A 24,622-nucleotide genomic window follows, 5' to 3' on the forward strand; every position below is an offset into this window, starting at 1 on the left:
GAAAAAAAATTATTCTAGTGGCTAAATTAATTACTACTAGCAATGATTTTTAACTGTTCATAATAATATGCTTTCATTATTTTTATAGTTTATAAATATAGTATAGGGGAAGGGTCAGTTTTGTTTTAAGGACAGAAAGCCTCATTCTTGCTAGCTGACAGAGTGTTTCCTTGTTTCTTTTGAAATCTTGAGATTAAATGCTAAATAGGGAGAAAAATCAACTAATTTAAAACATTTTGCATCTAAATGATACTCTTTAATGGATAGTTATAGGATGTTAAATTATATTATCAGCTAAAGGAAAAAGCCATATCTGTAGTTTAAGTACTTGAGGAATTCTACATGTATGTTTTAAGAGTAGTTGCATGTTGCCATTTTATCCTTCTAGCCTCCATGGAACTAATGAACTGAGGAGGTTTACTGCTGCCTTTCCAAATGCTGCTCTCAAATAAGAGTTCAAATTTCTCAAATTCCTTAAGTCCTCAAGAGGAAAAGGGATAAGGGAAAGTGACAATCATAAGCCGAGATTTTCCAGAGTGCCTCTCCTGGCTTTATATGTGTACGTTCTGCCTAAATGCAAATAGGCTAAATGTTCACCAGGAAAACTCTTACAATTGTTGAACATCTTCTATTAAATTAAATTTAATGTAATTTAATGTTAAACTCCTTGTGTAGTCCCAAATAATTCTGGCGTATATTGTTAAAACTTGGAAGATCTGAACTGGAGGTCTGAGGAATCCGTTTCAGATTTTCTGGATTCTTGTAGATGTGAAAGCGTTCCATCAATTTCCTGTCCTATATGTAGAAGGCCTCTGACCACAGAGTATCACAATAATATGTAGCCAAGTAGGACAAACTTGTATTCTTGCTGCTGCATTTCCATCCATTTGGCTCTATGTTGATGTATTCGCAGTCCACTCTCTGGGTGAGATCTTAACCCTGTTTAAATCAATGGCCAAACTCCCATTGACTTCAGTAGAGTTAGGATTTCTCCCTCTTGTTTTTTTTCTTTTGTGTCAATGACATTTTAGTGTCTTTGAAGTCTAAAATGCAATCCCTCAATGGTTCACTCTCTTCCCTGTGTAATGTATTGAGGTTCTGGTAAATGATAGAGAGGCTGCATTGTTAATATGCCGTCTGGGCCATCAGTTTCTGTGGTAACTTAACTTCAGATTGTGGTGGCAATTGTTTGCCTTTTTTCTTATAAGTAAAATGTTTGGACTGGTGAAGAAGCAAAAGTTTCAATCTGAGATGAGCTTTCAATAAGGAGCAAAATGGCTACATACTGTATTGCAGCATCAGGAGAGGATTCTTAATAAAGGATATGAAAAACTAATCACTTTAATAATTTTTATGGCCTTCGTTATTTTTTTAAACCTAGCTTTTTAAACTGTGTGCTTTTAAAAAAAAGTCAAGTATTTAGTCTTCTTAAAAGTTTGAAGTTATATTTATTCAACAATTCACACTCTTTCCATTTCAAACAGATTTTTCTCTGTGTTGTTTCTTCAATACAAATCAACAAGTTGCATCTGTGATGCATCTGTGTGGCCTCTTTTTTCCTGCAAAGCTCCCTGAAGTATCTGAGTGAAACCTACTATATGCCAGCGATGTATTGCAAATATTTTAAATTATTTTAAAATTTCCTCTCTCCTGAGCATATGATAAATCTAATATACCAGGAATTCATGTTATAATAGAGCAAATTTGGGGTGGAGCAAAGAAATGGACAGTCTATACTATTTTCCCCATTAAAACTAAAATCCATTCCCATAGTTATATTCACGAGAGAAGGTGACGCCTGTGGGCAACTAAATGTATTAACATGTGCTTCATCAGAAATAGTTGGACTTTGATCCTGAATGGTCTACTGAGTGTATTGATAGGTGTCATTCCATGTTCAATTTGCTGTTTGAAGTGGGGAAGTGTACTGGCGCAGGTCAGAGCCATGACCCCCTCCCTGCAAGCAAGCAGAACAAGTTAACAGTCAGGTCCAGGCCCTGCTTCAGGGTGGGCAACAACGAGTCCAGGTACTTGGGCTGAGCAGCAGACTATATACAGTCTGGCCCTGACTCAGGGTAGGGTAGCAAACTGTTCAGGGACTCCAGTCCTGTGTTTAGACCAAGCAAACAGTTAGTATCCCCAGGTCCTTGTTCAGGGTGGGGCAACGAGCAGAGGCCTATACTCAGGCTGAGCAACGGTCAATATACCCAGGCCCTAATTCAGGGCGGGGCAGCAAAGGGTTCAGGTATTCAGCCTTAGGTTTAGGCTGAGCAGCAGCTCCTAGCTCTGGTGGAGAGCCAATATGCGCAGGTATTTTGCCCCAAAACGGGGAGACAGCCACTCATGGATTAGGCTGGCAGCAGAGGTGCAGGCCCACCTGCTCCATTGAGTCCCAGCCCAGGGCCGTAATAGTGGCCAACCTGGCTACCATTGGGCCAGCGGGGATCTTAACCCCAACATGCTGATTTGGTTCAGTTCCATTTCTTCAGCTAGGTCAGGGTTGGCTATCCCTGGGTTACCTCCCAATTCCCCACGATGACATACCTGGCTTAGTACTAGCTCTTCTGGGTCTGCAGGGTACAAAGTCTCTGGCAGGACTTCCAGTGGCTCTGGGTCTGGGATCATCATCAGTCCTGGTGGTCCTGGCCAGTCTTCCTTTTCCTGGAGGTGCGTGCTAGCCTCCCACCCAGGAGCACAGGGAATACTTCTGACTCCTTCCGCAGCTGGGGCTCAGCTGAGCTCTCAGCTCCAGCCTTTATACTTCTAGCCCCACCCCTCTAGTTCTGTCTACCAGAGTCCACTGGGGTGGGCTTCTCCTCCTGGGTCAGAATGAGGCCAACTCTGCCTCACTACCGGAATCTTCTCGAAAACTTTGGGAATATCATCCCCAAAGACACTTTTATAAATACCTATCATCATTGGAAGTAGATGCATAGATGAGGAGTACAGGTTCTTTCGAAAACATTTCCCCCCCCCTAAAGAACCGCATCTAGATTGCAGTTTCACTTTTGAAATACCCTTTTTCGAAACAGCGATCAGACGCAAATATGCAAATGAAGCATGCGATATTTAAATCCTCACTTCATTTGCACTTTTGATCGGGATCACTTACATCCCTTTTTCGACAGAGGGAGGTAGTCTAGATGAGCCCTAACTTCATAGTAAGCAGATTTAAGGATTTTTTGCATACAAAATCAGATCTTATTCTTGTATCATGCAAACACAGAGACCCACCTTATAATCTATAGCCCATAGGCTTCTGCATACTGGTAAAACCCAAAAACTGCAGGATCAGAAATGAATTAAAGCTTGGAGAACATGAAAAGAATAACTTTTGAAAGAGTGTTATTATGTTAAATGTTTAGTATCTGTAAACAATTATAGTATTCAGAGGTAACGTTTTAAATATGAAGCATAGCTATTTTAAATTATACCGGTTGGATAAAATGACAGAGGATCTACAAATAACATCCTGTAGTTTTCTTTTAAAAAGGTAAACATTATTTATAGACACATATATTTTGCTTGCATAAACGTGGTTTTTTGTAGCTAAAGTTGCCAGCATTAAAAACTTTTTAAATGGCTCATACCATGAAATGTGCCCTTTCCTTGAAATCTGCCTTTTCCTAACATGTTTATTGTTTTTTGTTTTTTCCCTTCAATAATACTTTAAATCAGTATTATGTCAATTGTCCCCTAAGCACCATTTCTTATTTTATTACAGCGGATATTCAACTCCTTTGTGTATACTGAAAAAATCTCAAATGGAGAAAGTGAAGTTCAACAGGTAAGGAAACAATGGAATAACTAAAAACCCCTGGTCACCTATTAGGTGAAAGTGTTGGGTTTTTAAAGTGACACAGTCAACCTAAGTATCACAGTTTTGTCTGTATTTATTTTATTGACTATTCTTACATATGAAATCAGAATGAAAAGTTTTTATTTTGTACCCCTTTGGGTACAATTTCCCATGAATAATAAGGCAATTTATTTCTGTTTGTATGGGTCTTTCACTCAGCAAGAAAAACAAGTCTAGTATAGGCATGAGTTGGAAACAGGTATAATACTGATGCTGCTTTTCTTTAAAACATTAATTAGATTTCAAGTTGACTGTGCCCTTTAAATAATCTTCACTTTAAATGCATGTTCAGTGATCACTAACACATTAGCATTGTATATGCAGTGTTTTGTATGTGTGAGCTTTCAAATTTAATATTGAAGCTTACCTATTTAATGTGCAGATACAGGCAGTCCCCGGGTTACGTACAAGATAGGGACTGTAGGTTTGTTCTTAAGTTGAATCTGTATGTAAGTCGGAACTGGCATCAGCCGCTGCTGAAACTGATTAGTTTCAACAGCGGCTGAATCTGGACGCCAGTTCTGACTTACATACGGATTCAACTTAAGAAACCCAGGCGTCCCCAAGTCAGCTGCTGCTGAAACTGATCAGCAGCTGATTCCAGGAAGCCCGGGGCAGAGCAACTCTGCAGGGAGACTGGGAGCAAAGCCTTGGAGCATGCCCGCAGCGGGACAGCCCAGGTGTGCCCGGGCTGTCCCGCTGCGGGTGTGCTCCGCAGCTTTGCTCCGCGTCTCCCTGCTCACCAGGGAGACATGGAGCAGCTTTTCTCGCCCCGGAGGACGGGGGTGGCGGGACTGCAGCGCATCTGGGCGTCCCGCCGCTCCAGTCCTCCGGGGCGAGAAAAGCCCCGTTCGTAACTGCGGATCCGACATAAGTCGGATCCGTGTAACTCGGGGACTGCCTGTATATGATTAGTTTATTACATCTGATTTGCATCACTCAAACTTTTGTCTGTTTATTTAAAATAATAGATTTGAAAATTCAACACATATTTAAGTTAAAAAAATAAAAACTTGAGTTTAATATTAGGTAATAGTAGAACCCCACACTAGTTACAGGAGACCTGGTGTGAGGATGTGGCCTCAGGGGCGGAGGGGGGCTGTTGCCAGGCAGCAGCAGTGGTCAGGGCCCCCGCCCCCCATACACGCTCACCGCTGTGGCCAGGAACCGCAGGGAGCTTACAGCTGTGGTCGGGAGCCACAGGGAACTCACCGCAGTGGCTGGGAGCCACTGCCCTCAGTATTCATGGATTTCACCGTTCACGGTGGTGCCAGGAATGCATCCACCGCGAACGGCAAGGGTTCACTGTATTTCTGTTTTAATCCACTTTAGTGCATGAAACAAAAGTTATGCTTGAGTAAATATAAAGGTTAAAGGATCAATATAAAGATTGAATGAAAAAGATAAACCTAAGCTTCTAATTTTACTTTCAACTTGCTTATTCTCATAACTCTGTTTTATGCTAAAAGTGATCAATTTTGATAGAAGTGCAAACTTTGTTTTATGTAGCTGATCTAAGGCTTAGAAGAAAAACTGGCTTTTGATTCCCACTTAAGCCACTAACTCAATTATGTGACCTTGTGCAAGTAACATGACCTCCTTAGACTCCATCAAACCTATATTAACATTCAGTAAAACAAAACTGCCTCAGAGCAGAGCTTTCCCTGGGGGAAAATGAATTGCATTCAAAACATGTAAGTAATTTTTAATTTGGTGGCTGGATAGTTGTACTCTTTCAAGAGCATTTTACAACTTTGCATCAGCATATGCTTTTAAATCAGATGTCCAGATAAGTAAATGAACTCTCCAAGTAACATTAACTAAATTGAAGAAATTATCAGACACAAATTGCTTTCCAGGTCAAAAAGTTGAAATTGAGTTGTGCTTGAATTAAACTCTGGTTTCAGATATACACTTAAACTTTGGGCCGTTTGGAGCTCAATTTCTTCAATTTTCTCTAGTTCAAAGGAAATACAGTAATTTGGAAATGGCTGTGGTCATTCTTGAAGTTGAGTTAATATGTGAAAATGGAATAAGAAAAATTATTGCAATTTTTGGTACCATTTCAAAAAATTTTTGGTTTGGGAATGTTACTCAGTGCAGGAGTTGAAGTTAAGATGCTTAATATATCAGAACTTGACTTTCATGCCTTTTTATGATAATATGATTTAGTGACCCAGTATAAAAGTATACTTACTGGATAAAAGAAATAATTTATTAAAGATCATCCCAAGTGTAAGTAATACTGCCATAGTTTATGAAAACTGAAAGACTGGTAAAAAGGAAATGTTACTTTTCATCTTGGTGCTGCTTGTGAATACATGCAGATTGGTAAAGTTATATTGACTAATATGATAACACTGTTAATAGAAATAGCCATTTGAGATTCTAGTATATTATCCTGTCTCTGACAGTTGCCAATACTACACGCTGCAGAAGATGGTGGATAAACCCAGCAAGGCATATCATGCAATGCCATATGCTCTGTGGGAGAAGTTTTTTTCTTAGTATGAGTTCAAGGTTGGGTTGCATCCAGAATTGTAGATGATGTTGTTTATATGAATATTTAATTTTCTTAATGTATCCTGCTAAGCAGTTTGCCTCAATATTTTGTGTAGTCCACTCTATGCAATAAACATAACTCAAGATCATCTCATCTGAAGAAATGGATTTTGCCCACGAAAACTCATGATACTATATCTATATTTTTTTTGTTAGTCTCTAAAGTGCTGCAGAACTGCTCATTGTTTTTAAAAGTTGTTTTTATAGTTATAGACTAATATGACTACCCCGAGACATTTATGCATTAAATGTGTATGTAAACTTCCTGCCCTTCAATCCAGCTATGGAATCAGTTCCTTTGTACTTATAGGCTACGTCTACACTGGCCCCTTTTCCGAAAGGGGCATGTTAATTTCACAGGTTGTAATAGGGAAATCCGCGGGGGATTTAAATATCCCCCGCGGCATTTAAATAAAAATGTCCGCCGCTTTTTTCCGGCTTTTAGAAAAGCCCGAAAAGAGCGTCTACACTGGCCCCGATCCTCCGGAAAAAGCGCCCTTTTCCGGAGGATCTTATTCCTACTTCGAAGTATTCCTTTGAAGTAGGAATAAGATCCTCCGGAAAAGGGCGCTTTTTCCGGAGGATCGGGGCCAGTGTAGACGCTCTTTTCCGGCTTTTCTAAAAGCCGGAAAAAAGCGGCGGACATTTTTATTTAAATGCCGCGGGGGATATTTAAATCCCCCGCGGATTTCCCTATTACAACCTGTGAAATTAACATGCCCCTTTCGGAAAAGGGGCCAGTGTAGACGAGCCCATAATGTGAGCAAGAAGGGCAAAATGTGATAGAAAGGCCTTCTAATTCCTTTGTTCAGTTCTGTACTGCCTAGGGATGTATTTTTCCTGAGTGATGTTTATCGGTTAGCTTTTACCTAGCAGCACTCCTCAGCCCATGCTCTGACATGGGTGGAGGGCTGCCTGGCTCCCAGCCTGAGCGGGCTGGAAGACGGCAGCCTCGCATGCGGAGGGAGTGTGTAATTAGCAGTAGGGGGAAGAGGGCTGCATGTGGGTTGGGAGTGAGTAGGCTTGTGCAGGGCGGAAGTGTCAGTGGGAGGATGGGGTGCCGCCTACCCCCGCAGCTATCCCCCCACGAGACTACCTACTCCCAGTCTGCACTGCCACCTCCCCCCAGCTGCTGCTTCCACCCCTTCACTCCAGCCCAGCCATAGTGAATGGAGTGGGGAGGTGCTCCAGGCCAGGTGGAAACTTCCCCTGCCGCATGTCCCTGTTTAATCAATTAACTGGTTAAACATAACCAATATTTAGCATGGTGTAATGTGGTGAAGAAGGAGCTTCGTAACCTAGCATAAGTTGAAATATCTTCAAAAAATGGGATATTTTGGTCATTTGTCTTTAGGGTTGCCAGATGGTTTCCCAAAAAATACTGAACCAAAAAAAACCAAACCCCACTCCCAGAAACAATTTGTTGGGGAGTCAGCACGGGGCTGACTGCATGTCCCAAGTGGTCTTCCATAGGACGCTGAGCCAGGGCCCAGGAAAACCAGAAAATATTGGACATTTTCTGAATTTTTTTGTTAGACCAAACGCAAAAATACCAGGCTGTCCAGTTCAGTACCGGACACCTGGCAACCCTATTTGTCTTTTAGAAAACTGTGTCTGTGGAAGATCTGTTTTTTTGTGTCTCTTTTTGTGATTGTAGAAGGGGGAGGCAGTTGTCCTGAAAAGCCACATGATGCTGTTTTGTTTCAGCCAATTAGAATGAAGAAAAAAATTAGAAAAGTTACTTATGTGGGCCAAGGTTTTGAAAAGTAAGACGTGACTTTGATTGCATTCGTTTTTGGATATCCAATTTGAGACACTTTAAAAGGGACTTGTTTTTTTTTTTCGTTTTTTTCAGGAAGTGCTCACGCACGCCTGCTAAGTATGGGCCATTAGCTGTCTTCAGACTGGGCATTCAAAAATGGAATCAACCAAAAATCATTAGTTGTCTTGAAAAATCTATGCCATACCGTATATGGTATTAGAAAGAATGTGGCATATTGTGTAGTTCATTGTAAAGAACTTTGTTTCTGTATGGGCATGCACAAATGGGTATGCTTGTGTGCAAAATGTCCAAAATGGAGCAATTGTTATGGTAAGTTGAAGTTTCAGGCCCTAAATCCTCTTGACTTTGGTAAAGAAGGGCTCACTGGCTTTAATTTCAAGTTGAAGAATAATATTTTTCACTGCCATTTCTGGGTGGTCTGCACACCATATAAAAGTCACACAGGCTAAATTACATACATCAGATGGCTTTTGAAAGTAAAAAGTGTGCTTGGGAAATTCAGAAACTGAATTAGGTCTACTTTGTTGAAGCCTTCACTACACTTTTTTTTACTTGAGGGGGAAAAAAGATACTAGTTTAAACCCCAGCCACAGATGCACACATTAATTCTAAGTAGATACAAATAAATGTCTAAACATTGTAAGTAGTGTGATGAGTATTTAACTGTCACAGAAGAAAAATGAGGCCCCTATAGAGTATAATTACTATGCTTTAAAAGCTCAATATTGAAGTGGATAGAAGAATAATTGAGCAGTTCTCTTTTATTAATAACTTGGTCTTTTAAGCCTAATGAATCACGAGTACAACTGGAGTTTTATGAGTAAGAGAGTAATACATCCAATTGAGCATCTTGAACAAATGCAATAAAATGTAAGCAAATTAAGTCTCCTATCACGCACTCCTTTTGTGTATGTATGTGTCATTCATTAACATTTTCTTAAAAACTGGTGGCTGAAAGCAATGATTTATAGGTTTTCGTCAAGTGGGAACTTTTTTGGAAGGCCACTCAATTTTTATTTTAAAAGAAAACAAAGAACACCATGTAAATAATGGCATGTAAGTAAACTGAGGGAAAACTACAGCTGTTGGCCTTAAGGGCCAATGATTAACAGTCATCTGCCTTCGTTCCCCACAAAGAGTGATTTTAAGTTTAAATTTTGGACATTTTGTAACCTGAGAATCTAGAGCTGTCTATTTCTTAAGAATAATCTATACAGTAGGATTCCAGGAATGTCACTGTGAGTGTCACTCTGAAAGATAGAATGTCTGAGCTCACACAAAGCAATGGAGAAAGCTACAGGCCATAGCTGATAGCTCTTTTTGTTCAGTCGTCACTGAGATTCATGGTCTGTTACAATCAAGCTATTAAGTTCTCACTCATTTTTCTACTAGTGAAATATAACATTTTCCATGTTGAGGAGACAGTAAATATATGCCTCCATAATTGAGGGGAATGGCATCAGTGACTTCCCTGTAAAAAGAAATTGAATTGTAACTGAGTTATATGCATTAAGACAAGTTCTAATATTATAGTCATTAGACTGAGAGGTAAGGTAAGAATAAGAGTTTCTTCCAATGGATGATTTGAGTCGCATGTGACATAGACAATATTCTGGAGAGAATAGATAGATTTGCAGATGAGAAAGAAGCACATCTGTTCAAGATTATCAGACATCAGGGTTCCTGATGGTACAGAGAATGTGAGTCTAGAATCCAAAGTCAAAGTTCATAATGATACAGTTTTTATTGAGTGAAGTTTTGACCAATTTAAGATGTGTTGGCCCAAGAATTTAATAGCTTGACACTAGTGAATTGAAGAAAGAGTAGAGGATATAGTAATAGCATCTGAACTTTGAACGTACCTATATTGCCCCCATACACTCTCCTCATTCTCAACAAGCCCACTTTCAAACCTACCTTCCTCTGTAGCGGTGGCTTAATCTCTTTTTTTTTTTTTTTTAAACTTAAAACTCCTTGACCAAAATGTTTATAATAGATGCCTCAAATTTGTCTCCCTCAGCTCTGTCCTGCTTCTGTTCTCTCCATGTCACTAATAATACTCACCAAGGGTTTAATGACTTCAAGACCCAGAAATCTGGCTAGGTGGTCTGCTCCTTGATTTTGCTGCTGCTTTTGATGGTGTTGACCACACTCTTTTTCATGGCAACTTGTCCCTTTTGTCTTTTGTGCCACTGTCCTCTCTTACATACTTCACTTTAATTAGCTTAGTGCCTCCTTTAATGGATCCATCTAGTCTGTGTATTTGTGTGAACCCTTCTGATTGCAGTATCTGATCACATCCTGTTTAAAGTTAGAAATAATCTCTCTCCATTATTCTTCCTTCACAGCTTCTTGTGTGAGTTTTGATGGTGTTGTTGGTTTGTGCTTTGTTTGTGATTTTTTTATTTTTATTGAGGGAAAGTGAAGTCAAAGAGAGGATTATTGTATTTTTATTGAACACAATGAGGTTAGCAATATGGCTTCTCTATAGCCTAGGTTCTCCTTTCGTCCCATGTCTCTGAGTTTCCCACAAATTCCTGTCCTAGGCCCTCTCTTCTTTTCCTGCTACATCTTAATTTTAGGTGATTTCTTCTGATCACATGACTTCAACTTCCATTTCTACCATGACCAATGTTCCTTCTAAGATTTTCCAACCATGTGCAGAGTGAGTTTTGGCTTGTGCACCAATATTGATTTCATGTGTGCTAGTTTCACTGTGGCACCCAGTTTATTAACATACACATGCATTCCTGTCTGCCAAAGCAGACTCCCTCTCCTGCCCTGTGCCATGCAGCAGTTCCTATTCCCAGCTGCTAGAGCAAGACACCTCCACATGAGGTAGGTCCCATACCCAGCCCAAGCTGACAGAACAGGCCTTTCCCCTTTTCCCTGCCACGCAGGCATGGCAGGTCCCAGCCCCCCGCCTCAGCGGTTCCCTCACCACGCCATCTCAGCTGGACTCGCCCACTGGAGCAGCCACCTGTCACGTGAGTACCTCTGCGTGGCTCTCCAGAGGATTGCATGAGGAAAGAATTTTTTGTTCCTTAGTAGGAACATTGGCCCTGACCATTTATAAATCTGCTTTGTCTCTCCTGATCTGTCTCCATCCATTCCGCCTCTGTTGCTCAGGCCTCTCCTTCTAGATGCCTTGCCATCAAACTAAACTTAAGCTGCTTAACACAGAGTTCCTGGCTTTTCCTCCCCAGCCGCCTCCGCTCCTTTCACTCCCTGTTACAGCTGGGGGAAAGTTAGTGGGAGGGGGAGGGTGTTAAAGACTGAATTGCAAACAAATGCTTGTTTGTCACTCTCTTGTGCCCCAGATGCCTTGGCAAAGGGAATGGTACTTTGTCTCTGCTGTTCCTGTAGATAGTGATGCCCAGCAGGGTAGGAGAGTGAGATGGGCTAGCTCAGTGTTTCTCAACCAGAGTACCTGTAGGAGTACTTGAGAGAAGTCTGAGGGGTACATCAACACAACTGAAATTTGGAGAAAACTGAATTTTTGTTTTAAGTTTTACGGCACTTTATTCCTTTTGTACTTTTTACACCCAAAAGTTTCATCTCCCACCCAACAGTGATTAAGTTGTTTAAACAAATGTGTTGCAATGGTAGGAAAAAAATTGTGTCTGAAAACTGTAGGTACTGGGGGTACTTATAATTTTGTTTTTAAAAAGGTACTTTATAAAAAAAGGTTGAGAAACACTGAGCTAGCTTATGCACTACTGTTGATTCTGCTGTCACAGCTGGGTCAGAGCAAGGAATTTTATGGAACATGCAGTTAAGATTGTTAATGAAACGCAGAACCTGCAAAATTGAAGGCAGTCTTTGTGCTTTTCCCTCCATTGTATAAATGTATTCAGTATGAGATGCTGTTAAATAAGCAGGACCATATGAAAAGATACACAAGCTCATCTATAGGATTTTCTAGCACTTGGCTGCAGAGGATAACTGACATGGGCATCCCCTTTGGTGCATATTATGGAAGGAGCACTTAGCAATTTTACATGCTACTTGTATCAGTCTGCTTGTGAGAAAGGGCAGGAAGTGTGTTACTGTTGTATAAACAAGCCATCATGTCAGACTTACTGTAGTACTAAGCTCTAGGGAAGGTATTAGCATGGTTCCATAGGATACATAACATTTTAGAGATAGCAGACTTTTCCTAGATCTTCTCTTTGCAGTCCAACCTGTCATCAGATAGGGCAAGAGTAGCTTTTCTAAATCCAAGAGAGAGTTAAGGAAAGAGATCAGATACAGTTCGGCAAGATACAGATACAGCATAGCTTCTGAGGAATATAATAAAATTGTTATGGTTGAAGCAAATACCCTATTTTTCTAGTTTGAATCCAAACATGGGAACTTTTTTCACAACAGCTAATAATTGAAGTTGATGTATTTTCCTGCTACCATCCAAAATTTGACTTCACACCTCTTTTAAAAGAAATCAGTATGTTTGTGCTTGGCTTTCCATATTGCATTCCAAACTCATTTGCTGTGTAAGAATGCAGAACATAAAACTTTGTTCTAAAAATCTCAGTAAAGGATTAAATCATGCATGACCCAACCAAAGTAAATTAGACACTGACTGAAGCTCATAGACCTTGGGAAAATTAGTCTTACGGATCAGGTGTCCAGTTTCCAGGCCAAGTTGGCTTGTCGGGGAACAAAGGGAACAAAACAACACATGCACACAGTATAAAAATGCTAGGAAATGGGCTGTTGAAGCCTCCTTCATTGAACTTTCAGATTATGGATTCCTTTGTAGCTGGGGTTCTTGTTCCATATTCAGACTGAAGGCCAGCAGTTCTGGCCCCTACATCGGAGTGTTCTTCATCTCTAATAGTCTTCAGTGTACTCACTTTCCCTGCAGCTATTTGGTTTTATAACTCTTTAGATACCCAGGAGGCTTGCAGCTAGCCTGTTGAAATATATACTGTAACTCCTCTAAAGCTGCCCCAGGTCCAGCCTTTCTTTGCTTCTTCCCTTGGCCACCTGCCAGATAATTCACTCAGGGCTCTCCTTTCAAAATTCTTGGATACTTCACAACTTCATTACCTTTTCCTTTTCCAAGTGAATTTTATAGTGTAACTATCTAAGCCAGAGGTTGGCAATAAGTGGGCCGTGGTTTGCCAAGGTTAGCCCCTGGCTGGCCACCAGTGCTTTATTTATCTTCACCTCCGCAGATACGGCTGCTTGAAGCTCCCTTTGGCCATAGATCGCTGTTCCTGGCCAATGGGAGGTATCGGAAGTGGTGCCCTGGTCCATGCTGCTTCTTGCAGCTCTCATTAGCCAGGGATGGTGATCTGTGGCGAACAGGAGCTTCAAGTGGCCATACCTGCAGAGGTGCAGGTAAATAATTTGCTGGAAGCCCGCCAGGGATAATCTTGGTGAACCACCTGCAGCCTGCGAGCTAGTTATTTCCCACTGCTGATTTAAGCGATGGAAAATTACACCATAGTGTCTGTTCCAGTGTTTTTTCCCCTTCTCCACCCAATGTTAGAATCGACACCTTTTTACAGACACCAGTTCTACATAGCAGTCCCCTTCCTTAGGGGAGATACCTGATGCATGTTACAAAATATGTTGTTGGCATTTAATAAATATCAAAGAGCTGCTTTGCTATCACACTAATGATACATGAAATAAAGGGTTTTTCATCATATGGAGCATTTCAATCAAGACTAGATATCTTTCTTAAAAGATGTGCTGGAGCTTAGCTAGAAGTTGTAAGCTTGGCGCAGAAATGTGTGGGTGAGGTTTTATTGCCTGCGTTAGGAATCAGAAGGGTAAAAGACAACATTAGATCATCTCACTAGATCTCTTGTACATCACAGGCCAACAACACCATTCACACACTAAATTCAACAACCATCTGGACATCAGAACAAGTGTATATATTCTTGATGTTATAGTGCCACACCTCCTCCCTTTTTTTAATCTTGCTTGTTCATACTGAACATACAAAACCCTCCATACCAATATTCTAGTCATGAGGTTTACCCCAAATTTCTGTGATGCCTGTTAAACAATAATTTAGCCTATGTTCTAAAACTTTGAGTTCTTCCTATTTATTCCCCGTTCCTTGCACTGTACATAGACATCTAAATTGTTGAGCTGATTCCCTGACTGATTTCCCTTTTGTTACTTTTCTGGGCCTATTGTAATATTTCATTTCCACCCCTAAGCTTTCCAATAAGATCGCCTTTTGTTATACTTACCTTTTCTTAATGCTTCCTTCCACACTGAAACAAACCCCATTTTTCTTATCTTTTTGCAAAAGTATAATTGTGTGTGTGTGTGTGTGTGTGTGAGAGAGAGAGAGAGAGAGAGAAAGCAAGCATGAGAACACTTCTCTGCCTTTATTTTATTCATCAGAAATTAGATTGGTAATTTAGTAACTAAGATCTTTGGTAGCTTTTCCTTTGAATGAAGCCAAAAGAGGAAGGAAAATAAGTGAGTTTCAGACTTAGTTTAAATTATATTGTGGACCTCAGATATTCATCATTGATCTATCATCTCACTGTCTAGTCTTGTCTCTTTCACTGTGATCTTCTCCTTGAGGTACTTTGGCTCTAGGCCTCTGTGAATTTTCTATCTCATACCACACAATGCCCCACCATGTCAGAAAATTGTTTGCAAATGGAAGCTTTCTGTATGATCATAGTCAACTCTTTTCTAGGCCTCATCCATAAAATATGGGTGATAATACTGGTAAATTGAAGGAGGTGTTGAGTAGCTTAGAAAAATGAGTGTGAACTATGTAAATTATATCAGATGGTGAGTGGAATCCCTGTGTTTGCTACAGACAATCCTGCAAATGTTTGTCAGACCTATAGTCTTTGGTGAATATACAAGAGGGTAGATGCTCATAGGGACATGGGGTTTGTTGCCAGTTGAACTGCTAATATAAAAAAGCAAATTCTACAACAAAAATTCTCTATATGCTGTATGTGTGCAAAAAAACTTTCATGAATTTTAATTTACATAAGTGTTTTACGTATCAGAGGGGTAGCCGTGTTAGTCTAAATCTGCATAAACAATGAGAAGTCCTGTGGCACCTTATAGACTAACAGATTTACTGAAGCATAAGCTTTCGTGGGCAAAGACACGCTTCATCAGATGTCAAAGGGGTCTTTGCCCACGAAAGCTTATGCTCCAATAAATCTGTTAGTCTATAAGGTGCCATGGGGCTTTTCATTGTTTATAAGTGTTTTATGTAAGTTTTATTTCTACAAGTTGCTTCTTTTAATTTGTTACAATTAGTTGCATCATTCATTTTATCAACAGACTCAAACCTCTCTCTGCTCCCCATAATTTTTAATACTGAATGAAAGCTCCACCACAGTCATTTAATTGTCCAAACTGAGAGAAAAATATTATGAAGATGGTATGGAAACATGTTAATTTAGAAATTGGGCTTGTATATTTTGTGGGAAGGCTAGCTATTCCAGTATTATATTTAATAAGCTGATGAATACAGATAATCAAAAAGAAAATTGTCCTGAAAATGAAACAGGGGAAAGCCCTGCTCAGCTACTTAATATCTGACAATTGAAAGAACTGTAATAGAGTTAGATACATTACATGGAGGAGGCAATTAGTATGCCTCTGGTATGGTAGTAATAAATCATTCTACAAAACCAATTAGATATAATTGTACAAGCATTTCATTTGAGCAGTATTCTGTTAAAAACTAAGTTCCTTGGAGACCTGTAATTAAGCTGTAAGTATTTGATGGAGCAATGGAGACAAAATCACTGCTGTTGTCACTGTAGGCCTTATTATTCATATAAGTAAGTAAATCATGATGAAATGTTCTGTTAGTAATAGTTAGGAAAGACATTTCTCTGTCCTGGAGATCTGAACTGACCAATGGCATTTCTCAATGCACAGATTTACTCGTGTTGCCAAGTCATTTCTTTCGTTGAGATGTTGGAGTTGGAAGGGAGCAAAATGATGTACATGTAGTAATTGAAGAACTTTCTTTAGCTCTGAAAATACAGTTAATTAAACTGTAAAATGAAATTAATTTGCTACTGGCAATAAACTTGCCCTTACATTCAGAATGCACTCTGGAGAGGATATACAGTCATGGATGTTACCGAGTGCACCAAACAAAATCATGCTCTCGGCACCTCATCCATTTCCATTGACTTCAGTGGCCTTTGGATCTTCTTCCTAGCACATGTGATCAGGACTCATCACAGAATTTGGTGTGCTGGTTGAATCATTAATTACCCTAGCCAGGGCCAGGTATTGACGGGAAATGCAATATGAATGCTGATCTATGCCTCCACCCTCGATGACACTCTGATGGCAATTTAAAGGGCCAGGAGCTCTGGGCTGGGAGTCTGAGGACCTTTTGACTCGCCAAATCATGGGGCAATTGACTCTTTTGTCCTCCCCCATCAGCAGGCTTGCTCCTGCCCTCCTCCCCGGGCTGACAGGCTAAAAGCAAATGACACAGGGGCCTGTGTGATGTTACTTATTATTAGTATGTGTTCCTTATGAATAAAAAAAAATTGTAATGATGTTTATTACACTTCAGGGGGCTACAAAATTCCTTAAATTAGAGAAATGGAAAGTGAATGGCCAAAATGACCAAATAGAGCATGTTAAAGTTAAGCACCTAAGTTCAGCCGGAGTTCCTATTTGTTAAGGCACCAATCACACACATCTGCCATTGAAATCAATACATGTTTAGGGCCCTAAATATGGATATAGGTGCCTAGCCTTAAGTGTTCATGTTTACATAAGATCAGCCATCCTGGGTCAGACCAAAGGTCCATCTAGCCCAGTACCCTGTCTGCCGACAGTGGCCAATGCCAGGTATCCCAGAGGGAGAGAACCGAATAGGCAATCTCTCTTCTGACAAACAAAGGCTAGGGACACCATTCCTTACCCATCCTGGCTAATAGCCATTAATATTTATTTGTTTAGTTTAATATTCATTTTGACCTTCTCAGAAAAAAATATTTGAAATTCTTGTGGTAGATGGTAAATGCAGCAGCAGTATCCTTAAGCACTGCACAAAGGATCTGATCCAACTCTGACTGACGCAGTTGAAAGACTCTCACTGATTTGAAAGCATTTGATCAGGTTCTGTCCTAGAAGACGTGAGGAGTAAAATATGAGAAGGAAGCTTGGGTAACTTTCACAGGCTGAGAGCTATGTACCGGTTTTCATTTAAAACAAATGAAGGTAGTCTGATTCACTACTTTTAAGAGACAAGATGAGTGAGGGAGTATCTTTTATTGGACCAACTTCTGTTGGTGAGAGAAACAAGCATTTGGGCTTTCACAGAGGTCTCCTTCAGGTCTGGGTCCAATAAAGAAGTTGGTCCAATAAAAGGTATTACCTGACTCATCTTGTCTCACTAATATCCTGCAACTAACATAGCTGCAACAACAAACACGTCATTATTTTTAATGCATTTTAAAAAATAGTTCCACAGTGCAAAATTAGCATTTCATGATGTCTGGTTCAACTGGAGCTAAATTAACATGGCTGAAAAGTGAGAAATTCTTGGGTATCTGTTGCAAGACAGTAGCTATATTTTATCATTTTGTATGTATTGCTTTGGATGGCCATGCTATGACTCACATGATGACTACTTGAATCTGCACAGTGAAAATAAGTGATATGTTGCATAAAACCTGGAATTTTAACTTTAATGTATGCCGTTTGTTTTTCTGCTAACACAGACTCATTAGCATGGCAGAAGATAGTGCAAAAAGCCTTTGATTTAATTTTAAATATTTTTGCTTTCAGCTGGCAAAAAAGATTCGGGAAAAGTTTAACCGTTACTTGGATGTGGTAAATCGCAACAAGCAAGTAGTGGAAGCTTCATATACTGCTCATCTGACATCACCTCTGACTGCAATCCAAGACTGCTGTACTATTCCACCGTCTATGATGGAGTAAGTGTTTAGTCTAAGATTACTTAATGCTTTCCAATTAAATCAAGCAAAAGGAAAGACTGATAGTTCAGGATTGCAATAAGGTCTGTTGTCTGCCATTTTTGTGGTCACTGGAAAATGGCAAGACAATAGTCCTGATCCTGCTCTTACTAGTATTGTTAGACCAGATTGTGCCACTCTTAGTCACGTCTATATGTATGGAGATCAATCTTCTGGCATTCGATTTAGCAGGTCTAGTAAAGACACACTAAATCAAATGCTGAGGGTGCTCCTGGTTGGTGCCAATACTCCTCACAGTTGCAAGAAGTAAGAGAAGACAACAGAAGCATTTGTTCCTATTGACCTCCCATTGTGAAGATGGCACCAAGCTTTGCTTAGGGTATGTCGATTCTAGCTACTTTGTTTACCTTAAGTTGTGTACCTTAAGCCGACCTTGTGGGTCTAGTATAAACCTTCCCTTAGGCTTTGTCTACACTTAACAGTTTAAAGAACAGCCACAACAGTGCTTTAAACTGGGATTCATTGTGGAGTACAGTACTCTTCAGTGTAGTAGTAATGAAATGAGTAGTTGACAAAATGGCAGTTCTGGTTTTCAGTATAATAATTTTCTCTGTAATGAAATCATTGGCTGATTTTTTTTTTTGAAGTCTCATCTTCTATATTTTTTTTGTGGGTATAAATAATGAAAAAAGTCATTTTTGGGTGGTTATAAAGTGTAATAGAAAAAGTTCAATGCAGAGTTCTTTGATTTTGAACCCCACACTGGATTAAACAGTCTTTCAGGAAGAGAAAGATGTGTTGGATTAATGTATGTTAACAACAGTTTTTGCAAGCAGCATTTATTAGAAACATCTGCCCCTAATGACAATGTGTCCAGATTTGTAGAGGTATCACATTAACATGTATTTATTTAGTAACAAAATATAGTAATAAAATGCAATTATACAACATATTCAGATGTCTGGGCACAGCTATAATCCATGGAGATGGCATGGTTTCAGGTGTGTTGGAAAACATTATTTGTTTTGTGTGTATTTATTTAAACAGGAATACAGGCCCCAATCTCAACATGATTAGGCCCCAGATGGCTACAAATCTATACATATATTTTAGAGATTTGCACCTCTTATCTGTCTGTGAGTCCATCTGTGTTTCTGTTTGCGAGTCCATTTGTTCAAGAACACGTCCTAAACGGTTACAGTTCGGGCAACCAAATTTGATATGCAGCTTCCTTTTCTCCTAACATAAAGCAAGGTTAGGGTTTGGTTGTGCCAGGAAAACAGGATGCGCCTGGAATTCAATTGTTTTCCATAACATGGAAAAGCAGGGGGCTGATGAGGGACAGCAATACTATACAGTGACCTCTGGGGGCAGCGAGCGTGGGGGACAGTTATGCTACAGAGTGGTCAGTGTGTGGCCCCTTTTACATCAGTGGTGTTTGTGAAGCAAATTTGGTGGTCTCAGTCCATTTCCTAGTGGACAGATCCCCACATCGAAATACTAATTTAACTAGTTATTCATATTTTATCAGACTCAGTAAAAAGGCCAAGGATAGAATAGAATGGAAACTTGAGCTACCTCCTCATCTCTTAGAAATGAGTCCACCAATCAACTGCGTTTTATGTTGGGGGGTGAAATGGAGGTGGTGTGGTGAAACTCAAAAGCCCATTGCCTATGTTGCATAGTCATTGTTAATCAACAAAGGGCTTCTGTCCCCAGTGGTGTCTTGGCACATTTTATATGCTCTAAATTTACTTCACCTTTGTCCTCACAAAATGAGTGAGTTTAGAACAAGTTGGAACCTCAAATCTATAACCATGAAAAATGTTCATATATATCATTAAAAATTCCTCATAGCAAGTGATTTAAGAAAAATAAATAGCTAATAAAACATAGAAAAGGTAGGTGAAAGGATTCTATTTAGAGAACATCTCCTAAAGGCTCAAAGATAAGCTCTCTGATTCTTAAATGGGCACAATAAAACTGAACCAGTTAAGTGGTTCCTAGTTGGTTGTCTGCTGTTGTTTGACAGGGTCAATTCTATGGAGAGTGCTAAACTGAATATAAAATTCAGGACTATGTAGCACTTTAAAGACTAACAAGATGGTTTAAAGTGCTACGTAGTCCTGCATTTTGCTTCAGCTACACCAGACTAACACGGCTACATTTCTATTACTAATCTGAATATATAATTACAACCCTGGGGCCAGGATTATTATGCAAAACTATGCAACTACCTTAACTCCACAGCAGATCTCCACAGGTGTCAATAAAAGGTGTACAAAGAAAAGTAGTAAAACATAACTTTTTTTAGAGTAAAACTTTGTTTTCATTAATGTTACCATTTTAACTGCCTTATTGTCAAATTAAGCATCATTCACTGAGAGAACATCTTTACTTTTATGAACATTGATTTCTGCCCTATATTTCTTTTCCGTTTACTCACTCACTCACTCACTCACTCACTCACTCCCAATTCCATTTTTATGGGCACCAGTCCTCTTTTTCACCTAATTTACTAATATGATCAGCAAAGGAATGGTTAATGCTTGACACTTAAGGTGGTGGAATCGGGTCTTAGAGTTAACACCCCAATTTCATGAACAGGGAGGTGAGAAAGTTCACAACTGTCAGAGACATTTGTTTCAGACTGTCTACTATTTGAAGAGTAAGGAACTCAGCTACCTCTGTTCTAAAATGTGCTATCGACCTATAAACCCATAAGAAGTGAGGAATCCATTTCTGTGTTCTGCAAGAACAAGACATGTTTATGAACTCAGACTTAGTATATTTTCTCTGTCAATGAAAAGTTTTACATTGAAATTCTAGTTTACTTGCTAATAAGGATGTTAATTTATTTTAATCAACTAATTGACTAGTCGATTAGTCGATAAGCAGGAGAGCTGCAGCAGGGTTAGCTCCTGGCCCTGGTAGCTAACCCCACTGCAGCTCTGCCTTTTTAATGTGTTAAAGAGTCTGTTGGCTCTTAATATATTTAAAAGGCTGAAGCACAGCAGGGGGGATTCCTGGCTTGCTCTGGGCCCCCACACTCCCTCTGCCTCTTCTGCCCTGACCCCGCCCTCCTCCGCCCCCCCCCCCCCCCCCCCCGTGGAGACTGTGCTGGGAGGAATCAGCTTTTAAGATTTACCCATTTTTGTTAGTGACAGTTTATCTTTGGCATTGAAAGTCACTGTAAGTTTTAGTGATAACATCTAAGTTTTCTTTATACTCCTGTGGCACAGGCTTGGGGTGCAGGGTCAGGGTGGCGGTATGGGTTCAGGAGAGGTTTCTGGCTTGGGGAAGGATGTGGGAGGGGTTGCAAGGTCTGGGAGGAAATTGTGTCCTGGGAGAAGCAGGAAAAGAGGGTGTAGAGGGTTTGGGTGGTAACATAGGGCAGGGGAATAGGGTGTATAGTCAGGGAGGGATATGTGTGCAGGAAAGAATTCTGCCCTGGGGAGGGGTGTAAGAGGAGGGTGCAGGGCCTGGGAGGGATTGTGACCTGGAGAAGGTGGGCAGAGGGGATACAGAGAGTTTGGGTGATGGCCTGAGGCAGGTAGTTGGGAGGAAAGAGGGATGGGATGCCAGAGGCAGGCTCTGGCTGGGAGGCACATACCTAGGCGGCTCCCAGCAAGCAGCTCTGCAGGAACCTGAGACAGGCTCCCTGCCTGTGTGCTGGGTGGGCTGCTCCACGTGGCTCTGCTTCAGCACAGGAACGGAGGAAAGAGGGAGGCTTTATTCACTGCCCTTGCCTTCAGTAACATTTCTCAGCTCCTATTAGCCAATAGGAGCTTAAGGATTTTTCTAGGGGACAGGGACAGAGTGCAAAGATTTCTCCTCCTGGCCCAGACTACATAGCAATTAGCAGCCTGCCATTTATAGCGGCTGCAAGTGCTGTGTAGTAAGGGTGCTGGCAAGGCAGGTGAGGGCCAGATGCTGCGGCTTGGAAGGCTAAATCTGGCCTGCTAGCCGCCTCTTGCCCACCCCTGTTTTAGGGGGTGTTTTGTTCTGGGAAGTAGCCTGACATCTGTGTGCTATAGAGAGTAGTGTTGTGTTTTCCCTTTTCTCTCGTAAGGTTTGTAAATTGTGTGTTATATGAGTGACCAGTTTTACTGGCATATTTCTAAATGTGCTTGATATTTTGAGAGCATGTATGGTTCCTCCTTTGCCAAGAAGCTTCTTTTTACGTGTAGTGTCTGTTTGGAGAAATAAAAACATACAATAGTAAATAAAAACAGTCATGAAGCATGACATGGCATAGGAGGCTGGCAAAATTCCATTGTATTGAATTTACAAAACATTGGCGTGTGCTGGATCATCACACCTCAGGAGCTCGGTTGTGGCCAAGTTGCCCTTGAACATGTCAGATGGTACCAATTGACAATGAGTGAAGAAATGGCTCTAACTTCCCCAGTGGGCCAGCATGGATATCATTTCCAGACGTGGCGGCGCCAAAATACCCTGTATGGGCAACTTGTGCGACATGGCAGTTAGAGCGCCATGCAGAATGCAGTACAGAAGTGCATTGCCACGCCCCCTCTGAGTAAGATGTCACTCCCTGGAGATTGAGTTTGGGAGGCAGGGGAGACTTGTCCTCACTGGTCCTGTGCCTGCATCTCCTCTCACTGCCTGGGGAAGAGGGTCAGCTGCTGTTGGACATAATGCGAGGAGCACCAAGGGCTGGGAGTCCTGGTGCCATGCGTCAACACCATCATCACTCCGCCTGCCAGAATCATGCCTGAAAGATGTAATCCACTGACACTATGAGGAGAACCTGAAGCAGAAACTGGATTAGGGCAAGGTATTTGAGATAACCAGCAAGCACTTCCTCCCCAGGGACAGCTTCACCTGATTTGCCAATTGACGGTTTGTCCACAGGATCCGACCCAACTGCATTCCCATCAATGGGGCTGTCCAACAAGTGGCGCATGTGGTACATCTTCAACAACAAGACTCTACCCCACGGTCCTGTGTGGTTGCCAGACCCACTCCTGATCCTGGCAGCTCCGCCACAACACCATCCAGGACCCACTGGTCGAAGCCCTCCCACCAACTCTGGGTAGCATCACTGTCAACTCATTTGTTCCCAGTACAGACAGCCTGCTGCAACCCTACATAGTGGTCACCAGTGAGGAGAAGAAGAAGGTCATGCTGGTGGATGTCATGGCTACTTTTGGGAAGAGGACCCCGGCCTTCTGCAAAGCCTGAGCACAGAAGATTGAGAGACAGTCAGGGAACATCATCTGCTTTCTTTGCTGACAGACAAGTGCAACGTGAGAACGCCAACGAGGGACACAGACGAACAACTGAGACCAACAACGAGAGACGCGGTCAGGGAAATCCCTTCCTTCCTTCCCTGATGGACTATGTATCTTTTTCACAGAAGAACCGCAAGAGACTGACAGACCTTGGGGGACACTCTGCCGAGGGAGCGTTCCACCCATGCACCTATGCGCTTCTACCCCCACAAACTGAGACTGTTTATCCTTTATGTGTAGCATCCCCAAGAACACTTATGCCCTGATTCTTGAAAAACCTACCCACCTTTATCTGAAACAATGTGAGTTCCACTTACTATGTATCTCGTTAACTATATTAACCTATCCTTGTATTCTCCCACAACCCAAGCTTGGCCCCAGATAAACTATTTCTTAGTTTTTCACTTGTCTCTCATATAACTCTTTTCGAATCATTCACTTTAAAAAAAATCTTTTAATCTGCTTGGAGTAAGAATTATATTGAGGGCATATTGCCCAAAGGGTATTTCTGGCTCAGATCTTTGAGGTTGATTTCAAAGCCTGTTGTGCCTTTATGACTTTTTCTTAATGCACTCCCTAAATTTTAGGACAGCCGCTGTGGTAAAACTTACATATTTTCAAGTATTACAGGTTACTGCAGTGTAATCTGATTTAATTGCACCTTCCTGACTCCTGGTTTATTTGTAGTGCCTTAGGTACCCAATATGTCTGGGTTGGCTAGAAAAAAAATATAGAAGGATAATTATTATATTTGCCAATTTTATTTTTCCTGTGATCTTTTATAACAGTCTAAACACATCACCCCACAGTATGAATGATCCTGCACTGTAGTTATAATTTATTTTTAGGACATCAAGCCATAAGACCCCCCCCTTCCACAAGGGATATGACACCATTTAATGCTTCCCTATTTTTCTTTTTCTGGTGGTAAAGGCAGTAGCATAACCTAAGCATCTTGACTAGTGTAGAAGAACTCTAGAGAAATCCAATTAAAGGATTAAATTATTACCAGGCACTGTTAGAAAGCATAGCTGTTTAAGTGCTGTGTGTAATCAGAAGCCAAATTGTTAGCATTTATTTTTATAGTGGATTTTCCATATATTTCTCCTCTGACCTTTTGTAAATTCAGTACTGTGGAATTTTACTAGCGTCTTGTGGAAAATTGGAATGAAATATTGGTAACCGGCTATTATGAAAAAAATAAGTAATGGAACAGTCAGGGATGTTTGTGTGTGTGGGTGAAAGA

General features: G+C 40.8%; 1 protein-coding gene across 1 annotated transcript in view; it reads left to right on the top strand.

Annotated features, from left to right (window-relative positions):
• The window catches only part of CACHD1 (cache domain containing 1), a 192,937-nt gene that overhangs the window by 68,367 nt on the left and 99,948 nt on the right, over positions 1-24,622 (top strand). Inside the window, exons 2-3 of the mRNA XM_006125035.4 lie at positions 3,725-3,787; positions 17,973-18,121. Coding sequence (XP_006125097.2) covers positions 3,725-3,787; positions 17,973-18,121 — 212 coding nt within the window. The remainder of the gene's footprint in view (positions 1-3,724; positions 3,788-17,972; positions 18,122-24,622) is intronic.

The sequence above is a fragment of the Pelodiscus sinensis genome, chromosome 9, assembly GCF_049634645.1.
Source record: "Pelodiscus sinensis isolate JC-2024 chromosome 9, ASM4963464v1, whole genome shotgun sequence".
Taxonomy (NCBI): Eukaryota; Metazoa; Chordata; order Testudines; family Trionychidae; genus Pelodiscus; species Pelodiscus sinensis.